Below are 25,300 nucleotides of genomic sequence, written 5' to 3'. Positions count from 1 at the left end.
TGGCCTCCGGAGGCAGTAGCTATACACCAATCGTCTGGGTCTCCCAATAGGAGCTAGAAGAAAAGGAATTTACGGTAAGTAACAAAATTCCCTTCTTTTCCCTGTCCTCACCCCCCACCTTTTTCCCTTTGTCTTTCTTAATATACAGCAGGTGACATATATATTGAACACGTCACCAATTTTGTAAGCAAATATATTTCTAAAGGTGCTATCAACGTAAATTTCTCACTAGTTCAAACAACCCATCCAATCCACACAGGTAAAGAAATCAAACAATAGATGTCCATAAATTAAGTTAGGTGGAATAATGAGAAATGACAGAGAAAAAGTATTGAACACATGAAGAAAGAGAGGTCCAAAAAGCCATGAAAAGTCATGACAGCAGCTGAAATCTATCAGTAGAGAGAAATTCTGCCACTTAGTGAAAATAATATCAGCTGGTTTAACTGATGGCCTTTAAAAAGGTGTCTCATTACCAAGTTGCCACACAAGAAACATCTTATATTGGGTTGAACCAGTGAACTATCTCAAGAACTTTTCAACCTTAGTGTTGCAAAGCAAATTGATGGCATTGGTTCCAAAACAATTTCTAAACCACTGAAGGTTCCAGTGAGTGCTTTTGGGATCATAATCCAGAAGTGGTAAGAACATAATTTCCCTATAAGCTTGCAACGACCAGATGCTCCCCTTAAGATTTGAGACAGAGGAGCGAAAAGAATTATCAGAAGAGTTTTCCCAGAAGCAAGGACCACATGTGGAGAGCTACAGAAAGATCAGAAATCGGCATGTACAATTGTTTCAAAGAAAATAACAAGTAATGCAGTCAACATCCATGGCCTGTATGCATACTCACCAAGCAAGTCTCCATTGCTCAACAAAAAGCATGTTCAGGTGTGTTTAAAGATTGCTTAACAACATTTAGACAAGCTTGTGAATTACTGGGAGAATAGTCTGATCAAATGAGTCCAAAACCTAAATCTTTGGATGCCATTACACAAATCATGTTTGGAAGACCAAAAGCACTGTATATCACGCCAAAAACACCAAACCAACAGTGAACTTTGTTAGTAGAAATATCATGGTGTGGGGCTGTTTTTCAACATACAGCACTGGCAAAGTTCAAATAATTGAAGGAAGAAAGAATGGACAAATATACTAACACATTTTTGATAAAAATCTGCTGCTATCTATGAGGATGGTAAAGATGAAATGTGAGTGGAAATTTCAGCAAGACAATGATCCTTAACACAGCCAAGAAAACTCTCAATTGGTTTCAGAAAAACAAAATAAAGCAGCTAAAATGGCCCAGCCAATCACCTGACCTGAAACCAGTAGAAAATGTATGGGAGAAACTAAAGCTTAGAGTTTATAAAAGGAGCCCACAAAACCTTCAAGATTTCAAACGTGTATAGAAGATTGGGTGAAAATCACATCTGAGCAACGCATGCAACTATTTTCTCCATACAGAAGGCCTCTTGAAGCTGTCATCACCAACAAAGGCTTTTGTATGAAGTATTAAATAGATTTCAGTAAGCGTGTCATAATAAAAAGCAATCATAATATGGTAAGCTTCAACGTAATATTCAATAGAACATTTCAAAGGGGAAATGCTAAAACCTGGAATTTTAGGAAAGGTGATTTCAACAAATTAAGGGAAGAGCTTAAATGTGTAGATTGGGACAAAGTCATGGTAACTGGGGATACTGAACATAAATGGGAAAAAGTTTAAGGATATATTGCTAGAGTCCTGTAAAAAACTTATACCCTCTGGTAATAAAACGTCCCGGAATAAAAAGAAACCACTATGGATAAATAAGACTGTACAAAGTATAATAAAACAAAAACAAAGGGCGTTTAAAATCTTGAAGGCTGAGAATACAGAAATAGCATTGCAGGAGTATAAAGATATCAATAGGCAATGCAAAAAAGAAATCAAACAAGCAAAACTAGCTACTGAAACAAAAATCGCCAATGACATTAAAATAAATCCCAAAATCTTTTATAAATACATTAATGCCAAAAGGAAAACAAAGGATAGTATTGGTCCCTTAAAATATAATAACAAGTTAGTTATAGAGGACAAACAAAAGACTGAGATATTAAATAGGCATTTCTCATCTGTGTTCACCAAGGAACTGACTGTACCAGGCATCATTCAACAAGTGAAAAATCAAAGTTCACCACCCGATATAATTAATTTAACACAAGAAGAAGTACGCCTATGTCTGAGTAAATTAAACATTGACAAATCCCCAGGGCCAGATGGCATTCATCCACGAATATTGAGGGAATTGAGCTCCGTAATTGACAGACCGCTGTATCTCATCTTTTTAGACTCACTTGTAACAGGGTTGGTGCCTCAGGATTGGAGGATTGCTGATGTGGTACCAATATTTAAGAAAGGTAAGAGGGTAGATCCAGGCAACTACCGTCCAGTAACCCTGACATCAGTAGTATGCAAAGTTTTTGAGGGCATTTTAAGGGATGACATGCAAAAATATGTTGCAGAAAATAATATAATAACTGACAGACAGCATGGATTCATGAAAGATAAGTCGTGTCTAACCAACCTGTTGGGGTTCTATGAGGGGGTAAGTGCTAACCTGGATATTGGTAATGCAGCTGATGTGATTTATTTGGACTTTGCAAAGGCATTTGATACTGTACCACATAATAGGCTTATACTAAAGCTCCAGAAGCAAGGACTGGGGGAAACTATATGCAACTGTGTAAGGAATTGGCTAAAAGATAGGAAACAAAGAGTAGTCATAAATGGAACATTCTCTAAATGGGCCATAGTCAGCAGTGGGGTGCCGCAGGGATCTGTGCTAGGACCAATTCTTTTTAATCTCTTTATTAATGACCTTGTGGATGGGATTGATAGTAAAGTGTCAGTCTTTGCTGATGACACCAAACTATGTAGGATATTAAAAACTGACCTTGATAGTATAATATTACAAAAAGATCTGGATAAGATGCCGGAATGGGCAGATATTTGACAAATGAGATTTAATGTTGATAAATGTAAAGTAATGCACCTAGGACGAAGTAATCCTATAACTGCGTATACATTAAATGGAAGTAAACTCGGGACTACAGAACAGGAGAAGGACTTGGGTATTCTCATTACAAATAAGCTGAGCAGCAGCACTCAATGTCAGGCAGCAGCTGCAAAAGCAAACAAGATTCTAGGGTGTATAAAAAGAGAGATTAGATCCCGCGATCCCAACGTATTATTACCCCTCTATAAATCACTTGTAAGGCCACATCTGGAATATGGGATCCAGTTTTGGACTCCACATTTTAAAAAGGACATTCAGAAGTTAGAGTCAGTTCAAAGGCAGGCAACTAGACTACTACAAGGAATGGAAGGCCTCCCATATGATGACAGGTTGAAAAAGTTAGATATGTTTAGCTTAGAAAAAAGACGTCTCAGAGGAGATCTCATTTATATGTATAAATATATGTGTGGTCAATATAAAGGACTGGCACATGACTTATTTCTTCCGAAGACAAAACTAAGAACAAGGGAGCACTCGCTTAAAGTGGAAGAAAAGCGATTCCGACAGCTAAATAGGAAAGGGTTCTTTACAGTTAGAGCAGTCAGACTGTGGAATACCCTACCACAAGAGGTAGTAATGGCAGATACTGTAACAGCTTTCAAAAAAGGGCTGGATGATTTCCTCAGTACACACAACATTGTTGGTTATAAATGACTTAGTGACCAAATGTAGGACTGGTGGAGGAAGGTTGAACTAGATGGACCTAGGTCTTTTTTCAACCTTAGTAACTATGTAACTTTATCTCTGTGACATTTGTCATTACTACACATTACTAAATTTATAGACATCTATGGTTTGATTTCTTTGTCTGTGTGGATTGGAGGATTGGTTGTTGCCGTCATTTGTGAGAAATTCATGTCCATTAGAAATCTATTTACTTAGAAAATTGGTGTTCAATACTTATTTCACCCACTGTATATGACATGATGGACCAGACGGTTTATATACCAGAGCAAAACCTGATGCATATCAGCAAGCAGAATTGCACCACCTAACAGCCAAGTTAAGTCCTTCTAGATTATGTCCTTTCTCAAGCAGATACCCTGAGCCTTGATCCCATGGATTTCTGAGTGACCAAACTAGATCAGTGGCAAGAAGTGGCCCAGTTGTCTAAAGGAGTACTGTTTTTGTCCAATGTCATGTCAGAGATAGTATTCAATGCTGCCAGTGAATTTGTCATACCAAATCGGACTAGGTTTACTTGCCATATTGGAGGCAAATCTAACATGTCAAATTGAAACAGGCATGGATCAATGTAGATTTTTATGCGTCGTTGGTGCCATCTGTTTGCCAGACTGTCGATTGAGTTTTGTCTACACTGTTATGTTGCCACCAGTTCCGATGGACCACATTCAACCAGGCATCTACTCCTTGTCCATAATGTCATCTATACTATACTAATGCTGCTTGGGCTGCCATTGCTGGCCTAAATTACCTACAGTCATGGACAAAAATTTTGAGAATGACACCAAAATTATATTTTTACATGATCTGTTGCCCTCTGGTTTTTAATTGTGTTTGTCTGATTTTTACATCACATACAGAAATATAATTGCAATCATATTATGAGTACCAAAAGGTTATATTGACAGTTAGAATGAGTTAATGCAGCAAGTCAATATTGCAGTGTTGACCCTTCTTCTTCAGGACCTCTGCAATTCTCCCTGGCATGCTCTCAATCAACTTCTGGACCAAATCCTGACTGATAGCTGTCCATTCTTGCATAAGCAATGCTTGCATTTTGCCAGAATTTGTTGGTTTTTGTTTGTCCACCCGTCTCTTGATGATTGCCCACAAGTTCTCAATGGGATTAAGATCTGGGGAGTTTCCAGGCCATGGACCCAAAATCTCTAGGTTTTGTTCCATGAGCCATTTAGTGATCACCTTTGCTTTATGGCAAGGTGCTCCATCATGCTGGAAAAGGCATTGTTGGGCGCCAAACTGCTCTTGGACAGTTGGGAGAAGTTGCTCTTGGAGGACATTCTGGTGCCATTCTTTATTCATGGCTGTGTTTTTAGGCAAGACTGTGAGTGAGCCGATTCCCTTGGCTGATAAGCAACCCCACACATGAATCATTTCAGGATGCTTAACAGTTGGCATGAGACAAGACTGGTGGTAGTGCTCACCTCTTCTTCACCTAATAAGCTGTTTTCCAGATGTCCCAAACAATCGAAAAGGGGATTCATCTGAGAAAATGACTTTACCCCAGTCCTCAGCAGTCCACTCCCTGTACCTTTTGCAGAATATCAGTCGGTCCCTGATGTTTTTTCTGGAGAGAAGTGGCTTCTTTGCTGCCCTCCTTGAAACCAGGCCTTGCTCAAAGAGTCTCCGCCTCACAGTGCGTGCAGAAGCACTCACACAAGCCTGCTGCCATTGCTGAGCTAGCTCGGGACTGCTGGTAGTCTGATCCCGCAGCTGAAACAGTTTTAAGATATGGTCCTTGCATTTGCTGGTCCTTCTTGGGCGCCCAGGAGCCTTTTTGGCAACAATGGAAGCTCTCTCCTTGAAGTTCTTGATGATGCGATAGATTGTTGACTGAGGTGCAATCTTTGTAGCTGCGATACTCTTCCCTGTTAGGCCATTTTTGTGCAGAGCAATGATGGCGGCACGTGTTTCTTTAGAGATAACCATGGTTAACTGAAGAGAAACAATGATACCAAGCACCAGCCTCCTTTTAAAGTGTCCAGTGGTGTAATTCTTTCTTAATCATGACTGATTGATCGCCAGCCCTGTCCTCATCAACACCCACACCTGTGTTAATGGAACAATCACTAAAACAATGTTAGCTGCTCCTTTTAAGGCAGGAATGCAATGATGTTGAAATGTGTTTTGGGGGTTAAAGTTCATTTTCTTAGCCAATATTGACTTTGCAAGTAATTGCTGTTAAGCTGATCACTCTTTATGACATTCTGGAGTATATGGAAATTGCCATTAGAAAAACTTAAGCAGTAGACTTTGTAAAAATTAATATTTGTAGCATTCTCAAAACGTTTGGCCATGACTGTAGAATCTTTTCGCCTGCCCTGTCTTAACTCCCTAGCACACTGCTACTCCTGCAGTTGCTGCCCAGTCACACACCTCCTCACTGCCCACTAGATTTAATAGTTCTCAACAGTATTGCTGTTGCTTGGGCTACTGATGCTGGCTCTAAACTGTTAAGCATCTCCTTGCCTGCCCTGCCCTCACTCTCTACTTTGCTGCTCCTACCAAATCCACTGCAAAGCCACACCAGTCAAACTTCTCCTTGCTGCCCACTGTGTTTTACAGTGCCTTGCGAAAGTATTCACCCCTTTTGGCTTTTTACCTATTTTGTTACCTTACAACCTGTTTAAATATTTTTGTAATCCGATTTGTGCGTGATGCATTAAATAGTTTACATTGGGGAAGTGAAGTTAAAAAATGTTGCCAAATTTTAATTTATGGAATAAAATAGATAAAAAATTGCCACGTTCATATGTATTTACCTCTTTTACTATAAAGCCCCTAAAAAATTTGGGTGCAAGGTGTGACGGGGTGTACATCAGAGCAAAGAGAGACAACAGGCCGAGGATGATCCAACAGGTTTACTAACAGGAATACAGGAACAGCACACGACAAGTCCAAATAAAACAGATTCGGGGGCACCTCCCGATAATCCAAAGTGCCAGATCACAACGTAATAGTCCTTTTCAGAGTCCCAGAAATCGCACACAATCCACTGGACGGCGAGGTCTGTCCGCAGATTCAGATCTCGCTCCCTTCCTCTTCAAAAACTCAACTCCCAACTGCATTTAGAAACAGGAGTGAATTGTTTGAGCTCGTGGGCCCGCCCCTCAAGGGTAGGGGTCTATGCAATGGTTGGGCCCACTAGAAGATTCTAGAAGGTTGGCTCCGAGATGTCTACAGGTTTGTGTAGTTGGCGTTATCCACTGCTTACGAAACAATGAGAAGTTCCCCTGGCTGTGTGGACAGGAGATAATTGCATTATGGGCCCAGAGACACAGGAGATGGGGGGAAGGTATGGTTACTTACATCCCAAGACATTTCAAAGTGTTCAGTAAGTACAACCAAAGGAAAGTGACATCACATCCTGACATAGTATTACAGCAAATACAGTGAGAAGGTAAAATACATCATGACAATTCCTTCCCCTCCCAACTTGTGTACGTACTAGGGACCTCTACAGGTCGCTGGTTAAGTACACGCAGGCATGGCTGACAGGACTCAAGGCTCCTCTTGCCTGGACAGTCCATCTGCATTTTGGTGTTGGCTGCCCCTTCTATATTGTATGGTAAAGTTATAGGGCTGCAGAGCCAGGCTCCATCGCAGTAAGCGTCCATTGTCCCCAGAGACTCTGTTCAGCCAGGTGAGGGGATTGTGATCAGTAACCACAGTGAATTCCCGTCCATACAGATACGGCCGTAGTTTCTTAAGGGCCCACACTACAGCCAGACATTCCTTCTCAACAGTTGCATAGCCCACTTCTCGGTCCAGCAGTTTCCGGCTGAGATAGGCGATGGGGTGCTCGTCCCCAGCTGCATTCACCTGGCTGAGGACAGCTCCCAGTCCATAAGCAGAGGCATCCGTTTGCACAATGAATCTCCTCTTGTAGTCTGGAGCAGCCAGGACAGGATCGCAGATCAAAGCATCCTTCAGCCGGTTAAAAGCCTCATCACAGGCTGGAGTCCAGATCACCAGCCGGGGCATTGTTTTCTTGGTCAGGTCGGTAAGAGGCTTGGCCACAGTACTGAAATGAGAAACAAATTTTCGGTAATAACTGGCAGTGCCCAGAAAAGCCATAACTTGTTTCTTAGTTTGGGGTACAGGCCAGTCTCTAATAGCCTGGATTTTGGCAGGCTCAGGTCGGAGCTTCCCTCCTCCCACTCTATGTCCTAGGTACTGGACTTCCCCCATCCCCAATTGGCATTTATCGGGTCGAATAGTTAGGCCGGCTGCAAGAATCAGGTCCAAAATAATGGCTACTTGATTCAGATGTTCCTCCCATGTGTGGCTGAAGACGGCGATATCATCCAAGTAGGCACAAGCAAAGTCATCACATCCCCGGAGGATCTGATCCACCATTCTCTGGAAGGTGGCCGGGGCATTTTTCATTCCAAAAGGCATGCTTAGAAATTCATACAGACCAAAGGGGGTTATAAAAGCGGACCGTTCTCTCCCTTCATCCGTTAGAGGGATCTGCCAGTATCCCTTACTGAGATCCAAGGTAGTGACATATCGGGACCCAGCCAGTCGGTCTAGAAGTTCGTCAATACGAGGCATTGGGTAAGGATCGCTGACGGTATGGTCGTTTAGTCGCCGATAGTCCACACAAAATCGAGTACTCCCATCCTTCTTGGGTACTAACACCACAGGGGAGGCCCAAGGGCTATGGGAGGCCTGGATTACCCCAAGCTGTAACATCTCCTCCAGTTCGTGCTGCATGGTGTTTCGAACTGATTCAGGTACCCGGTAAGGAGCCAGTTGTATGGGACGGATGCCCTGAGTGTCCACATGATGTTGGGTGACGGTGGTTCGACCTGGTTGGGATGAGAAAGCAGCCCGTCTCTGTTGAAGCACTTCCAGCATCTGGATTTTCTGTAAGGAGTCCAGGTAATCTCCCAGGGGAACCTGTTCCACAGTGGATGGGGCTCTCGCTGCTTCCACGAGATCAGGTAGAGAGTCCTCATCCTCTTGACCATCTTCTGAAGCCAACCGACAGCTTGCTATCATTGGAATGTTCCGGTCATGGTACTCCTTAATCATATTCACATGGACAGTCTTTTGCCTTAGCCCCTGATCATCTAAAGCAAGAAGGTAATTGGTATCATTCAGTTTTCTGAGAACCCGGAAGGGACCCTCCCATGTGGTCTGCAGTTTATTCTGCCGATGGGGAACAATCATTAAGACTTGTTGTCCTTCTACAAACTCCCGATAGCGTGCGTTACGGTCATACCATGTCTTCTGTCTGGTTTGAGCCATACGCAAATGACTCTGTGCAAAACTAGCAAGTTGGGCCAAGGTTTCTCGCAGCTTTAGGACATAAGGGACAACAGGGGTTCCTGTATCTTCAACTTGCCCCTCCCAGTATTCCTTGAGCAGGGTTAAGGGTCCTCGGACCTTTCTTCCATAGAGTAGTTCAAAGGGGGAGAACCCAGTGGACTCCTGGGGAACTTCCCGATAGGCAAACAAGAGATGGGGTAGGTACTTCTCCCAGTCTGAATCTCGGTCCGTGAAGGCCCTCAGCATATTCTTCAGAGTGCCGTTGAATCGTTCACAAAGTCCATTTGTTTGGGGATGATACGGGGTCGTTCGGATCGCTCGTACTCCACAGGTGCGCCACAGACACTGGACCAACTCTGACATAAACTGGGAGCCTTGGTCCGACAAGATCTCACTGGGGAATCCTACTCTGGTAAAAATAATAACCAAGGCCTCGGCCACCTTGGCTGCAGAGATACTTGACAAGGCCACGGCTTCTGGATATCGGGTGGCGTAGTCCACAACAGTGAGAATGTACTGCTTTCCAGATTTACTTGGTTTAGCCAGAGGTCCAATGATATCAACAGCTACTCTTTGAAAGGGTTCTTCTATTATAGGGAGCGGTTGCAGGGGTGCCTTTGGGTGATCTCCGGGTCGCCCTCTACGCTGACATATGTCACAAGTTCGGCAGAAATGCGCCACTGCTTGGGAAATCCCCGGCCAATAAAAAGTTTGAGTCAATCGTCTCTCGGTGCGGGTTTTGCCTTGATAGCCAGCCGTAGGAATGTCATGAGCCAGGTGTAATAGGGGAATTCTGTACTTCTGAGGAACAATCAGCTGTTTTCTATAAGTCCAGGGCTTATCTAGGGAGTCGGCATTGGCAACCCGATACAGAAGTCCATTTTCTCTGATAATTCTTTCTCCGTTTTCCCCTAGCTGCCCTATTTCAGCCCGAGTTCTAAAACTAGCAAGGGTGGGGTCAGTCTCTACTTCTTGTCTAAACTGAACTTTATCCCAAGTAACATTCATATTATCCCCACAAGAAGAATCACTCACCGGCTGTAATGGCAGTTCTGGTGGCCTCAGTTCCATGCATGGGTTGTACACGTCCACATGGGCTGCTCTCTTGGCTTGACTTCTGGTTACCGCACCGACAAAGTGGCAATGAAGATTCCCCACATCATTTCCTAGAAGAACGTCTGCAGGGAGGCCGCTCATCACACCGACCACACATTGTTTTGCCCCAAAGCCATAATCCAGGGTCACACTCGCTCTTGGAATATATCTCTGGGTACCTCCTGCCAGTTCAATGGCAATTCCTGGTCCCTTTTGAATTGCTTGTGGTTGAATTACTCGGGGATCGGCTATGGTGAGGAAAGCCCCAGTGTCACGGAAGCCAACAACTTTTTGGCCATCCAGCACGACCTCCTGTAGATGTTTGTCCTGAAGATCAGAAGAACAGGTGGCTGGAGCTCGCACCCCATAGACTCCGGGTAGGGGAGCCAGGATATCTGAGTCACTTGGCAAGTCATCAGGCACAGAATCCAGCTCTTCTCCTGGTGAAGGTGTCTGTAGGTAATGAACAGGCAAAGGCGGTCGGTAGCTGTTCTGTCTACGAACACCTGGACATTGGAATTGCATGTGCCCAGGCTGCCCACATCCATAACATCTGCGCTCTGGGATTCTTCCTCCGCGTCGTATTCCCAAAGGTGGAGCATGAGTAATGCGAGGCACAGTCACACGAAGGTCCCCATGAGTTGACGGTCTAGGGTGATGGTGAACATTGGGGCCAGAAGGACCAGGGGCCACCAGCGTTGGGGGGTTGGTGTTTTTTTTTCTCACTGGGTAGTATTTTTTTCCACTGAGGCTTGATGGTGAGAGCCTCATCAGCTAGAGCTGCAGCTTCCTCCACAGTGGCTGGTCTCCTTTCACGCACCCATTCCCGGATCTCAGCGGGGCACTTGAAGTAAAACTGCTCTTTTAGGAGGACCTGGAGGACGGTCTCCAAGGTTAAGGCCTCCTCTGCCTCCAACCAACGATGCCACAGATGTTTGAGTTTGTGGGCATACATCTTGAAGGACACTTCCTCATCACATGCTAGAGTACGGAACTGAGTCCTGTAAGTGTCTGGCGTTACAGCATAATGTTCTAGAATAGTCTGTTTAATATCCGCATACTCACAGTTCCACCGAGGGTCCATAGCTCTATAGGCTGCAGCAGCTCCACCCTCTAAGAGCCCAACCAGATGCCGGACGCGCTCCCTTTCTGGGACTTCCATTAATCGACACTGATGCTCAAAGTCCTGGAAGAAGCCCTCAATGTCACCAGCAGCCTCATTAAACTGCTTGAAGTCTTTGCGGGACACTCTGGGAAGTTCCCTCATGATGGGTGCTGGGGTTACAGTCTGTCTGGAACCTCTCGCGGCTTCCACAGCGAGCTGCTTATCCAGCAATGCCATCTCCTCCATCCTGCGCTCCTTCTCTTCAGCTCCACGCATGGCCTCCCTCTTATCTTCTATGGTGGCCTCATCTCCAAGCAGTGCCATCTTTTCCTTGTACCACACAACCCATTGACTTTTTTGGGTATTCACCTCCGGCTCCCGTCTTTGCTCCCCTTGCTGTGGAAATTGTTCCTCGGTGCCATCTTGCAGGCAAGCGTGTTCCAATGCCTCAATTAGTTGCTCCTTAGAGAGTCCTTTGTAGCCGACACCTAATTCACGGGCCTTTGTTTGTAGACTCGCCACAGTCCAGTTCCTGTATCCTGAGGTTCTGGTTTCAGACGTCGATTGGCTGTTGTCCTCCATTTCTTCTGCTCTGATCCCGCCGCTGCCACCAGTTTGTGACGGGGTGTACATCAGAGCAAAGAGAGACAACAGGCCGAGGATAATCCAACAGGTTTACTAACAGGAATACAGGAACAGCACACGACAAGTCCAAATAAAACAGATTCGGGGGCACCTCCCGATAATCCAAAGTGCCAGATCACAACGTAATAGTCCTTTTCAGAGTCCCAGAAATCCCACACAATCCACTGGACGGCGAGGTCTGTCCGCAGATTCAGATCTCGCTCCCTTCCTCTTCAAAAACTCAACTCCCAACTGCATTTAGAAACAGGAGTGAATTGTTTGAGCTCGTGGGCCCGCCCCTCAGGGGTAGGGGTCTATGCAATGGTTGGGCCCACTAGAAGATTCTAGAAGGTTGGCTCCGAGATGTCTACAGGTTTGTGTAGTTGGCGTTATCCACTGCTTACGAAACAATGAGAAGTTCCCCTGGCTGTGTGGACAGGAGATAATTGCATTATGGGCCCAGAGACACAGGAGATGGGGGGAAGGTATGGTTACTTACATCCCAAGACATTTCAAAGTGTTCAGTAAGTACAACCAAAGGAAAGTGACATCACATCCTGACATAGTATTACAGCAAATACAGTGAGAAGGTAAAATACATCATGACACAAGGTATTATATTCATAAGTCACATGTGCAGTGAAAGGAAGTCCACCTTTGTGCAATCTAAGTGTCACATGGTCTTCCAGTATATACACATCTTTTCTGAAAGGCCATAGAGACAGAGACAGCAACACCATTAAGCAAGAGGCACCACTAACCAAACAACATCATGAAGACCTAGGAGATCTCCGAACAAGTCAGGTACAAAGTTGTTGAGAAGTATAAGTCAGGGTTGGGTTTTAGAAAAATATCCCAATCTCTGATGATCTTCCAGAGCACCATCAAATCTATTATCATCAAATAGAAAGAACATGGTACCACAACAAACCTGACATGAGAGTTGGCTGCCCACCAAAACCCTCAGCCCGGGTAAGGAGGGTATTAATCAGAGTAGCAGCACAGAGACCAAAAGTAACCCTGAAAAATCTGCAGAGTTCCCAAGCAGACGCTGGAATATCTGTCCACACTACTGCAATAAGCCATACCACTCCATAATTTCGGCCTTCATGGAAGAATGGCCAGAAAAAAGCCTTTACTTACAGTAAAAAATTGGAAGGCTTGGGTGATTTTACCAAAAGACATGTGGGAGACACCCAAAATGTATGGAGTAAGGTCCTGTGGGCAGATGAGATCAAAATTGAAATTTTTGGTCACCAAGGTAAACGCTATGTCGAGTAGTTTAAGTTGAAACGTGTAAATCTATTTGACGCTCCTGGTCAAAGCCAATACCTTTAGTCCAATTGAAAATTTGTGGTCAGACTTAAAGATTGCTGTTCCCCAGAGGACACCATCTAACTTGAAGAAGCTGGAGCAGTTTTGCCTTGAGAAATGGGCAAATATGCTAGTAGCAAGATGTGGAAAGCTCATAGAGACTTATCCAAAACAAACTGAAGCTGTAATTGCTGTAAAAAGAGGCGCTACAAAGTACTGATTTTAGCAGGGTGAATAGTTATACACACTGAATTTTTCGGTTTTTTTTGTCCTATTTGTTTACTTCACAATAAAATGAAAACCAAGTGTTCACATTTGTTGGCATGTTCATTACATGAACTGATGCAGACCCTCAAAAAAAGAAGCCATGAAATTCAAGGTTGTTGGGTAGCAAAACACGAAAAATGGCAAGTAAGTGAAAACTTTCGCAAAGTACTGTATAGTGTTAGACAGTACTTCTGATGCTGGGAAATGTGTTGTCATGTTTTTGTATCCTCAAGAAATAGCTCTGAAAATAGGATTAATTTGTTAAAAATAAAACTTAGTGAAAAGAAACCACTTCTTTATGTTGAAAACCATACTCCTGTTTTGCCTCCAGAAAAAAGGATTTATAATTGCTTAATCATTTTGTGATTAGCAAACCAGTTGCGTAGCCCCAAAAAAGAGATTTTATTTTTATAATTTCTGGTTGCGAGGACGTTACGTCTTTACATTTTAAACAGTATAAAACACTGTTTGTCTCCCTAATTAAAGGGATAATTTTTGGATGGCTTATGAAAAAGCTATTGCTTCTTCATGTAGCAAAGTCTACAGCTCTTTATGCTCCCCAAACAGAAATAAATATTACACCTAACTGTGTAATAATGCCACAGATTCTTCTGTTTTCACCACCTGGATAGCAATAGCTGCATCTGTCTTCGTTTATATGTTTTAGGTAGCCAAAAAAGTCTGTTAATGCAGAGGGTTGTTAAATATACAGTAGAGTAGGTTACCAATGGTAACCATCCATTTTCTCCTAACTGTGCTCTGTCTGCATTACAGATCTTAAAATGTATGCAATTGACTCCATGGGGAACTCACAGTATTCTATACATAGTTTCCAGGCAATTAGAGTCATTTTAATTAAGTGATTTATGCAAATTTATTTACAGCAAATTTAACTTTTTAGGAAAATTCTGCAAAGTATGTGAATTTGAATTACAAAAGATCGGTTCATCTTTACTTCATACCTGATGTGCATAAAGCCTTAATTTAAGAGGATCGGTCATCAGGTCAAAGTGACCAGTGTTTGCTCTTATTTTCTTCCTGCCATTTCCCTGATTATTTTGTTTTGTTTTTTTTTTTTAAATCCACAGTACGGTTCCAGAGAGGTCCTATTTATTTAGTGCTAATTTTTATGGTTTTTGTGAAGAGACCATGGCTCACAGTCTAACAATGCAGAGCAGCCGAAATGCACCGCACCTCTTCCCCCACCAGAGAATCCTGGCAGACAGACGTCCTTTCTTAAGACTATAATAATAATAATAATAATATAACAATATTTATTCACTTATATAGCGCCATTAATTCCACACCGCTTTATACACATTGGCAACACTGTCCCCATTGCTCACAATCTAAATTACTCTATCTGTATGTCTTTGGATGTGGGAGGAAACCGGAGGAAACCCACGCAAACACGGGGAGAACATACAAACTCCTTGAAGATCTTTTCCTTGGTGGGATTTAAACCCAGGACCCTTGCGCTGCAAGACTGCAGTGCTAACCACTGACCCACTGTGCCACCCTATAATGATTTACACTAAATAAAAAGATCCAAATATCTGGAGCCATTTGATATAAAAACAAAAATGGCAAACTCAGGGGAGTAGTAAAGATTGAATAGGGGCAATACATTTCCACTTTTGACTAGAGAGGTCATCTTTAAAGAATATTGTTCTCTGTAATAAATCTGATTAGTGGTTTTGCCAAGTAAAGGATTATTATTTCAGGCAATGTAGGTTATATATTTTTCTCCAGACAGCCATTTTTAATAAATATTTATAACTGCTTCTTGCACATAGTACTCTTGCGGTCAGTCTCCTGTATTACATAGATTTGTATGTCCCAAGTATATTGTGCTGCAGTGCTCTATAATTTGTGTGTTACCCTTAAACACCTCATAAATTTGTTTTTTTATTAGCATCTTCTGATTGGTATTTCAAGGTTGTTGCTACCTAAGTGAATACCTCTGAGAGAAAGGTTCCTTGTGGAGGAAGTAAATCAATGCAATTTACTTATGTGCTATGATTTGTGGGGTGAAAGCCTAGCTTTCACATCCGCAGAAAAGAAAAGCTATTTCATGTTGCTTTGAGTAGCTGCTTGATGCAGTCATTCTGAAAATAGATTGTAGTTTTCTATTTTTTTCTCTTGTTTCTTCAACGTGGAATTATAGCTTGAGAGAGATGACAAATTGACAGCTCTAGAAAGTGCAGCCATCAGTCATACAGTAGTCTGCCGCCACAGAATTACTTGCTTTACTCTCTTAGGTATATGTAGTATGATTCTGCAGATATCATACAGTACAATATATTTCTTTATTTTAGGTATGCAAGCCCCAAGTGTGATGCAAAGCTGTATTACACTGTTCCTTTGTTACATTTATTAATCAAATAGGTTTACAACAGTTCACCTGTACTGGATTGCAGACCTTTCTTTCTTTATATTGGGTTTATTACAATGATATTTAGTTGAATTGAGAAAGTAGTATCTATTAAAGGGATTGTACAGGATAATAAAAGTATAGTTACATAGTACATTTGAAAAAAGACATGTCCATGAAGTTCAATCAAGTGATTAGAAATTATAAAGGGAATGGGGTTTAGGTACATTCATAATGCATGATCCAATCTAAAGTCTGTATCCCGAGTGTCGATACACTGAATCCACATTCAAAACAAGAATTTTACGTATTTGTACATAAGTATTTATTTTCTTCTAAAAATTAAGAATCAAAGTCCTTTTTGAAACCATCAATGGTTTCTGCTATGACCATCTGCTTAGGTAGGCTGTCCATTGATTAATACATCTTAGTAAAGAACTATTGTTTCATGGCTCCTCTCCGGGGTGTGAACGAGTGATCTAGTCGTTTGTCGGTTTCCCTCTGGGTTGGGCCACAGCCTGTTTTGTGTTTGTCGGTTTTGCCTTCCTGATTCACTTCTATTCAGTTGTGTGCCATTTCTCATTTGGTTTGCCTAATCACATTTTGACAGGGTCTATTAATAGGTGTATTCACATTACTCAATGCTCGCTATATTTCTGGATGGATGGTTGTCTGTAGGCCCAGACCATCGGTTAAGTTTTTCTTACTGAGACATTGCTATTCCCTGCAGTTTTTGTGTGAATCCTTTCCCAGTTATCTCCTATTTTGGTTTGGTTTGGTTTGGGAGGGTTTTCACATATTCTGATATTCTTTTTTTTTTTTTTTTTAATCCTAACTGTTTTTGCATGTTCCTAGCCCTGTGTTTCACCCTCTGCCTGTGTGAACTTCATTTCTGTTGTTTTTGTGTTACACTTGTTTTATAGCTTAGGGGCAGTTAAAGACACTCGGGGGTCAGCCGTCGACAAAATGGGGCGCCATTGCGAGATCTTGGGGTGTGAACGTCCGCCGTCACATAGGGACAAATTAAGGTCACGTCTAGGGCACGTTCTAGCCTGTTTTGGGACCTTTGGGACTTATGGATTTACATCTCCCCTGGTTTATCAATCCCAGTGAGAGTGAAAGGGTTCAGTTGTAACATATTGGTAATAAAGCCTTGCCGTCTATGGAGATTGAATCTTTTTTTCGCTTTTTGTGATATTTTTTGTATTGAAGATTAATATACTTGTACAATTAAATCATGTACGCACTTAGATGTCTGTTCTCAAAACTAAATGAATGTAAATTTTTTAATGTTTCATCATAACTAAGATTTTCCTTGCCCCTTATCAGTTTTGAGGTTCTTTTTGTACTTTTCTAATTTTAATGCATCTTTTCTATGAACTGCTCTCCAGAGCTGAACTGCTTATTCTAGATGAGGTCGGACGTATACTTTGTAGAATGAAAAGATTGTATTCATATCTTAGCGTTCATGCATTTTATATGACAAAATCTTGCTGGCCTTTGAAGCTTCTGATTGACATTACATGCTGTTATTTAGTCAGGTATCAAGAAGTATACCCAGATCCTTCTCTACAAGTGACTCTCCTTGTTAGCTCCTTCTAGAAGGTATGGTGCTCATTGGTTGTCAATGCCCAGATGCATAACTTTACATTTATCCAATTTGACAAATTAATGGCCAAACACTGTCCATTTCAACTTGAAATTAATAAATATCTTCTAAAGATTTCACTACTACAGTTTGATGTTTGGTTTCATCTGCAAAAATAGAAACAATATTATAGTCTTTTATTGTATATCATTAATATAAAAGTAGAATAAGAGCAGATCAAGCACCGAGCCTTGTCATACACCACTTATAAGTTGGGACTATTTGGAGTAGCAGTCGTTCATCACAACTCTCTAAGTGCCTTCTTTGAGACAGTTTTCAATCAAACCCTTACTTTCTCAGCCTATAAACCTTAAGCTACTGATAGGTATTTATTTGGGACAGTGTCAAATGCCTTTGCAAAGCCCAAAAACACTATATCCACAGCTACTCTTCTACCTAGGTTTCTAGTTTTATACAGATATTCTTCATAAAAACTTAGCAGGATATTTTGCAACTACTGTACTTAGTAATACTGTGCTGGCTATAACATATAATTTAATTTTCTTCATCATACTCCTGTACATTGTGCCTATCAAACAATTTTTTTTCCACAATCGATGTTAAGTCTATTGGAATATAATTACACAAAAAAGATCCAGAGCCATTTTTCAAAATGGATACCACATTAGCTTTGCACCAGTAAGTAGACACAGTATCAGTCACTAGAGTATCTGCATTTTTTCTATATTGGCACAGCATTATCTGAGCTGTTTCTTAAGAACTATTGGATGCATTCCATATGGACTGGGGGCCTTCTTCACAATGATTGTAGTTTACTTTGCTTGGATGCTATCTACATTTAGCCAACTGAGTACATTACATGACATATTGAGAGCACTGGGATCAAGTACCCGGTACATCAGCCTCTCTCTTTGTGGGTATACACACAAATAACCTATATAGTAATTCTGGCTTCTCTTGACCAACTTTCTGTTACCATTATTTAAATGCATACTTGTGCGCACCTTGTTTTTTCTATTTATATATTTAACCCCTTAGTGACAGCCAATTTTACCCTAATGACTAGTCCAAATTTTAGAAATCTGACCAATGTCACTTTATGAGGTAATAACTCCGGAAAGTTTCAACGGATCCCAATGATTCTGCAATTGGTTTTTTTTTTATGACATACTGTATTGTACTTTATGGTAGTGGTAAATTTAGGATGATATTTTTTGCGCTTGTGAAAAGCCTCCTACGAAATTTGGCAAACATTTCAGAATTTTTACATTTTATTTTTTTTATGCCCATAAACCAAAGTAATCTAATATAAAACAGTTAATAAATAACATTTCCCACGTGTCTACTTTATATCAGCACCATTTTTTAAACATAAGTTTTTGGGCTAGGAATTTAGAAGGGTTCAAAGTTTATCAGCTTTTTCTCATTTTTCCAACAAAATTTACAAAACCATTTTTTAGGGACCACATCAAATATGAAGTGACCTGGAGAGGTGACAGAAAATATTCAAAAGTGACAACATTTTAAAAAATGACATCTCTCATGTCTCTAAAAACACATCCAAGAAGTCTATTAACCCTTTAGGTGCTTCACAGGAATTAAAGCACAGTGGAATACAAAAAATTACATTTTACCTAAAAATGTTGCTTTAACCCCAATTTATTCACTTCTACAAGTAATAGCATGAGAAAATGGACACCAAAAATGTGCTATTCGGTTTCGTCTGAGTGTGCTGATCTTGACCTGACCCTGGTTTAAGATCACCTTGACTGCTGACTTTGAGTGGCTCCTCTGATTGAACCCAGTCATGGTGAAACATGGAAACATGTTGGGGAGGCTTGTAGCTGAACTTTTTAATTAACAGATGTAGGGTAGGATATAATTTAAACCGATAGATAGATAGGTATCTTTGGTCCGCGGCCATTCCAATTCCTGTGATAATCAATATTTCAATAATGACTAAATATAACATACCACCTTGCTACCTGAAATTTTAATGAGGTTTTTGGTCATTTATGAACCAAAATAAAATGAGTGAATAAAAGTTAAATTTTATGGGTCTTTAGTTAGGGTACCTCTTGTTTCCTTTGGCAAATATTGTTTATTAGTATATTTACTTTTGGCTGACTGGGAAACAGATTTGAGGTTTTATAATATGCATTATATTTTTTTTACATGCTTAAATTGAATTTAAATTGAATTGATAAAACCAAAATTAAATTCATGAGATATCAACATATCTCTAAAAATGGATGTAAATCTATAGCTTATATTGCATATGGAGCAGTTTAGAGTGGGTAGAAGTTCCAGGAGTCTACTCCAGCAGCCACAGACTGCTGAGGTGGCAGCTGCATATGTGGTCAGTGTCCTGTCCATTGTTCACACATATAGCACACTGACCTTAAATATGATTTATATTTAAGGTCAGTGTGCTATATGTGTGAACAATGGACAGGACACTGACCACATATGCAGCTGCCACCTCAGCAGTCTGTGGCTGCTGGAGTAGACTCCTGGAACTTCTACCCACTAGAACTCTTATGCTTCTTCTGATAAGTAGGCTTACTAATCAGTTTATGTAGTCAGCTAGTCTTAGGTTCACAGGGCTCTGGTCTGGAAGCCACCAACAACTGATGTGACCGCTGGACCAGAGTCTTGCAAATCTTTTTGCTAATCTCTATATAGTCAAGTCAGTGTGTTCCTTCACATGAGCAAAATTTCAGCATTAGTCTTATATGTTTTGTAGCCAATACACTGCTAGTTTGCACACTTCCGTGTTGTGGATGTGCTCACCGAGCTGCAAATGACTGACTGGGGTGAGAATTGACAGATTTTTTTTTTATTTAGTGTTAAAAACTCCATTCACATTAGACTAAGGGCGTGCCAAAACCGCCAATATTGAAATACTGACAGAGTTGTGCTAACATTTTGTGACTTATGGAGTTTTTACATCACCCTCTACCAGGCAAAATAAATAGAGCTGTTGAAGAGTGGGGCGAAATGGGGCATTTGCTCAACTCCAGTCTTACTGAATCGGCACCAATATCTGTTTCGTGCACACTTGACTTTTGACTCTTCCACTGCTTCCCAACATCCTATTACTTTTAAAAAGATGATATTATTGACCAGCAGAGCTTCTTGGATAGATTAAAAAAAAAAGTTATCCTACATTGCCAAAATTAAAAGAGAAAATGCAGAATGTTTACCTGTAGAGAATAATGCTGAAGCTTTTCTTTATAGCTGCCATCAGAAGATCCAGAAATCTACGAAAACTCATCGCAGTGCCTATCACTAATGGTCCAGCTTTATGGTGGAGACAACCAAGACAGTATGACCCCAGATAACATGGAAAGTTTTGCTCAAGTTTTGGTATCAAAGAGAGAACCCAAGCAGCAAAAACTCCTCCTGAGAGTAATTAAGCGCCTGGTAAGTCAATCGACATGTGTTTTACATATTCTGTGCCATTTTAGGTTAACCGTTACGAACATGGATAACAGGTAAGGCCACGTACAATAAATCTCCCAAAAATTATAGTCCTTAACAATACAACATAGATATGACATTATTTTAATGCTCAGTATGGTATGGATGCTCAAGTATGATCAAAATCACTAAGGAAGATTTGTAGGTGGTCTTTCTACTCATGAATGATATTTTTTTTTTACTTAAACATTGTAGGAATTAAGCTATAACTTTTTTTATCATGTTCACATTAAAAAAATGTGAACTTTTGCAATCTATAGAGACAGAATCCCCAACATTTGGAACTGTAAGAAATGTTGATATTATGTTTTCTTTTACATTGTCCCCAAATATGCATCAGTGGAGTTGCCAGACAATTAGAATCCACTGTGATCCATTACTTGATTAAGATATTTTGATACTAACCAAGTGTGAATTTATAGAAAACATAAACTTTTCTTCCGGCCTCTATTGTTTGGTGCACATAACCATGTACACATGGCCTGAAAGTCTACTATCACCTGTAATGTAGCACACTGACTGAAAAAGGTCTTCAGGTGTTAAAGCGATTTGGAGATGAAGTGCAGTACTATGCAGTGGGCACTTTCTAATGTACAGTGCCTATGTGTTTCTCTATGCATATTGTTTATTCCTTGCCCCTGATGGAGCAGATTGGTTGAGGTGCTGAGTGTTGGACCTCCGCCATTCACATAAACATACAATAGGCCATGATTATGTTAGTCCCAGACAACCCTTTTATGGTTTTGAAAAATATTATTTAGACATCTATTTTGCAATTAAAAATCCCAAACTGTTATGTTCAGGCATTAGCAAAAATAATGACTCCCTTGTTCACCACTCCATAGCATTTAAAGGCTCCCTGCTTCTTATGGATCAGAAATGTAAACACGATTCAGTATATACAAAGCCCAAAGATTAACTAATTAACTAATTAAAAGGGAACTGTACTTTCAACTAATTTTACATAAATCAATAGCCTATATGAATATAAGAAACATTGTAATATATCTTATCATAAAAATCTGCTTATGTCTCCAATTATTGGACTTTTTTTCCCTACTTTTCCTTTTGAACTTGCCATCCACTGTGAAAAGAAAACCCAGCTCACTTTGGTCTTGCTCAATTTGACAAGACAGACTGCTAACACAATGAGTTGTCAAGTAACATCTTCAATATACTCTATGGACAGGGGAGGGAGGAGGAGTGATGAGTAGAGTGAGAAAACAAGCAAAGGGAGACTTTGAAAGATTGTGCTAAGCTGTCTAACCAGTCTTTTACCTCATACAAGAGCTGGATGCACATCTATGCTGCTCAGTTCTGCTGTATAACTTTTCCATGTGGCTGCTTCTTCTCTACGTTCTGACTAAGGAAAGAAGAACTAGAATAATTTCTTGTGCTGTGTTCTGTATAGTAAACTTCACACCAGTTAGTGTCCTCTCACCAGGTCAGAGACAACTGAAAAATTGAGATATAGAGGCTCCAGAGGTAAAAACTGGTAAAAATGCAGGATACAATTCATATAATTGCCAAGTATATTGTTATTTCTTGTATACACACAGGACAACATATTCTGAAATAAGAGATGTTGGCTTTTATTTAAAACTGTTTAAAAAGGCCACTCTTGATAAACTTGGAGAAGAAAGGATGCAGCGGTATTTATCGGGCAACAAAGCTTGGAAGCAGGAGAACCAACCACGGTTGCATTTTTTTCTTTATTCAGAGATCAGGAACATCACTTCACAACATGTTTCGGCAGCATACTCAGCCTTTATCGGGTTACCTGATGAAGGCGGAGTATGCTGCCGAAACATGTTGTGAAGTGATGTTTCTGATCTCTGAATAAAGAAGTAAATGTAACCGTGGTTGGTTCCCTTGCTTCCAAGCTTTGGCGCCAGATAACTACCTCTGCATCCTTTCTTCTCCATTTACAATCCCTCATTGGGGGGCTAGCGGACAGAGCTGACTTAGCGAGGAGCTTTTCCTAACTATAGGACCTGTAACCTAAGGTCCTGCTGTGGCGTCCCACATCACATGACTGGCCAATTGCAGAACCCGGATTCCTTCAGGCGTGTGGTGGGTGATATACAACAGCAGCGTTCACCGGGGTTGTGCGAGGTTTGCACAACCCGAACAGGTTAGTGGTTCTAACTTTACCCTCTCCCACTGGACCACCAGGTGTCACACAGGAGCGCCCATCCGTCTATTATTTTATCTACTCTTGATAAACTTGGCCTTGGTTTGATCATACGTCCCACTTTGTTCCTGGTTTTTTGAACTGAGGACATTGGAAATTAAAGAGATTAGTGGAGTTAGATTTTAATTTGCTTCAAATAGATTTTAGTACAGACAAAATGAGTTAATGTAACAAGTGTTTCTGAACACTTGCTGAAAACATTCTACACATGCACAGGTATTGTCATCAGAATATTTATACCTGAACATTAACTGGACGTTTTCAGTGCCTGTGCAGAAAATCACACAGTCAAGAAAGTGGTCATGTGATTACCCATGTGAAAGCCACCATCTTGAATGCAATAAACGTGGTGACTGACATAGAGTGTTTACATCCATAGTGTATGTCCACAACACTCAAGATTCTGACGGTCACATGAGTAATCCTGACGTCATCATTTTCTGTACAGTCATATAAAGCTTTCCACTCATGTGCATATATGATATTAGGCATCACAGAGTAAGCAAGAGGAGTCTATATGGTTGCTAATGTCCATGCACAACAGCTTGAAAGTCTTAAGGCCCCATTACATGCAATCTAACGATATATCACCAGGGTCACGGATTCTGTGACGCACATCCGGCATCGTTAGCGACGTCGTTGCATTTGACAGCAAGGAGCGACCATTAACAATGGAAAATACTCACCAAATCGTCCAACGTTGACACGTCGTTCCTTGTCAAAAAATCGTTGATTGTTTAGCACGCAAGTTGTTCGTCATTCCCGAGGCAGCACACATCGCTATGTGTGACACCCCGAGAACGACAAACAACAGCTTACCTGCGGCCGCTGGCAATACGGAAGGAAGGAGGTGGGCGGGATGTTATGTCCCGCTCATTTCCGCCCCTCTGCTTCTATTGGGCGGCCGCTTAGTGACGCCGCTGTGACGCCAAATGAACCGTTCCCTTAGAAAGGAGGCGGTTCTCCGGCCACAGCGATGTCGCTAGACAGGTAAGTATAGTGTGACTGCTCCTAACGATATTGTGTGCCACGGGCAGCGATTTGCCCATGACGCACAACCGACGGGGGCGGGTGCTTTCACCAGCGATATCGCTGCGTGTAACACCCCCTTTAGAAATTTAGCCACAAAATGACTAACAGGTCAATTAAACTAGCATCCCACTTCGGCTTCTTGTTTTCCTACCCAAGTTTATTATACTGACATTAGAAAGGCAGATTGAGAAGGACGGGACTATTTATGAGATAAGGAGGTCATTGCCTTTTCTGGTTTTATCCCGCATCAGTCCTTGATGTCCAGATTATTCTCTTTACTGTCTGGGAAATTTGTTCTATTTTATTGTATAAATAATTATAAAAAAATGAAACAGAAGGAGGTTCACAAGTAAATACTATACCATTAATCTGATATCTGTGTCTTCAGGTTTGTGATTATAACTATGTGATCAGATGAAGATGTGGATAGTACTGAATCAGCCCTTTTATCTTCTCACATACCACGCACTCCGTCAGACCCATATTGTCTTTTCTGTTCACATTTGTTGCTTTTATATCAGTACAAGCTCCTAGTCCTTTTATAGCAATGAATTATTTTATTGCCTTTATTTTGGAATGTGCTCATGATAAGCAAACAAGTAGGAGAAGGTATCTTAAAATGCTGTGCAAATAGGTATTTTTGTTTACCGCATAGCTGGACTAAATCTCACAGGAGACAGGCGAAAGAAATAAGGAAGAATTTAAGCTACCTTGGAGTTTGGGAAAGAACAAACTCTGTTAGTAAGGCATCCGTATATTACATTTTTATAATGGTTTTAAAAGAAGCCATTAAATTGTAATGTGTCCAGTAAACTACATCATAAGTTTAGAACAAATGTAATCAGTGCAATAATGTTCAGTCCTACAGCCCGTGGTTTGTGTTTTTTATGTTAACATGGCAGATTCACTCTCAGACACAAGTGGCAGTATAACTCTCTCTGTGTTTGCTAACAGCAGATAACCCCCATCATTATCATTAGTATTTTATCTTACATTTTCCATACTGGAAATTGCAATTCGAAAATTTCTATATGCTGAATATGCAACAAATAAACATCACTTGTCATAGTCATGTAATATCCAAGACCAGATCACAGAGGTACATTACCCTATACATCATCAAGCAATGTAAGTGCACACTGATGTGCTATAATGTGTGGCT

At 41.0% G+C, this 25,300-nt stretch overlaps 1 protein-coding gene across 4 annotated transcripts in view; it reads left to right on the top strand.

Annotated features, from left to right (window-relative positions):
- Positions 1-25,300, top strand: part of ULK4 (unc-51 like kinase 4) — a 1,163,168-nt gene that overhangs the window by 890,440 nt on the left and 247,428 nt on the right. For all 4 annotated transcript variants that reach the window (XM_075315178.1, XM_075315180.1, XM_075315177.1 and 1 more), the window contains exon 35: positions 20,670-20,855. In XM_075315178.1, the coding sequence (XP_075171293.1) occupies positions 20,670-20,855 (186 nt within the window). The remainder of the gene's footprint in view (positions 1-20,669; positions 20,856-25,300) is intronic.

Source organism: Anomaloglossus baeobatrachus, chromosome 6 (genome assembly GCF_048569485.1).
Source record: "Anomaloglossus baeobatrachus isolate aAnoBae1 chromosome 6, aAnoBae1.hap1, whole genome shotgun sequence".
Taxonomy (NCBI): Eukaryota; Metazoa; Chordata; class Amphibia; order Anura; family Aromobatidae; genus Anomaloglossus; species Anomaloglossus baeobatrachus.
The sequence above is the reverse complement of the archived record's forward strand: the minus strand, read 5'-3'. Positions and strand labels throughout refer to the sequence as shown.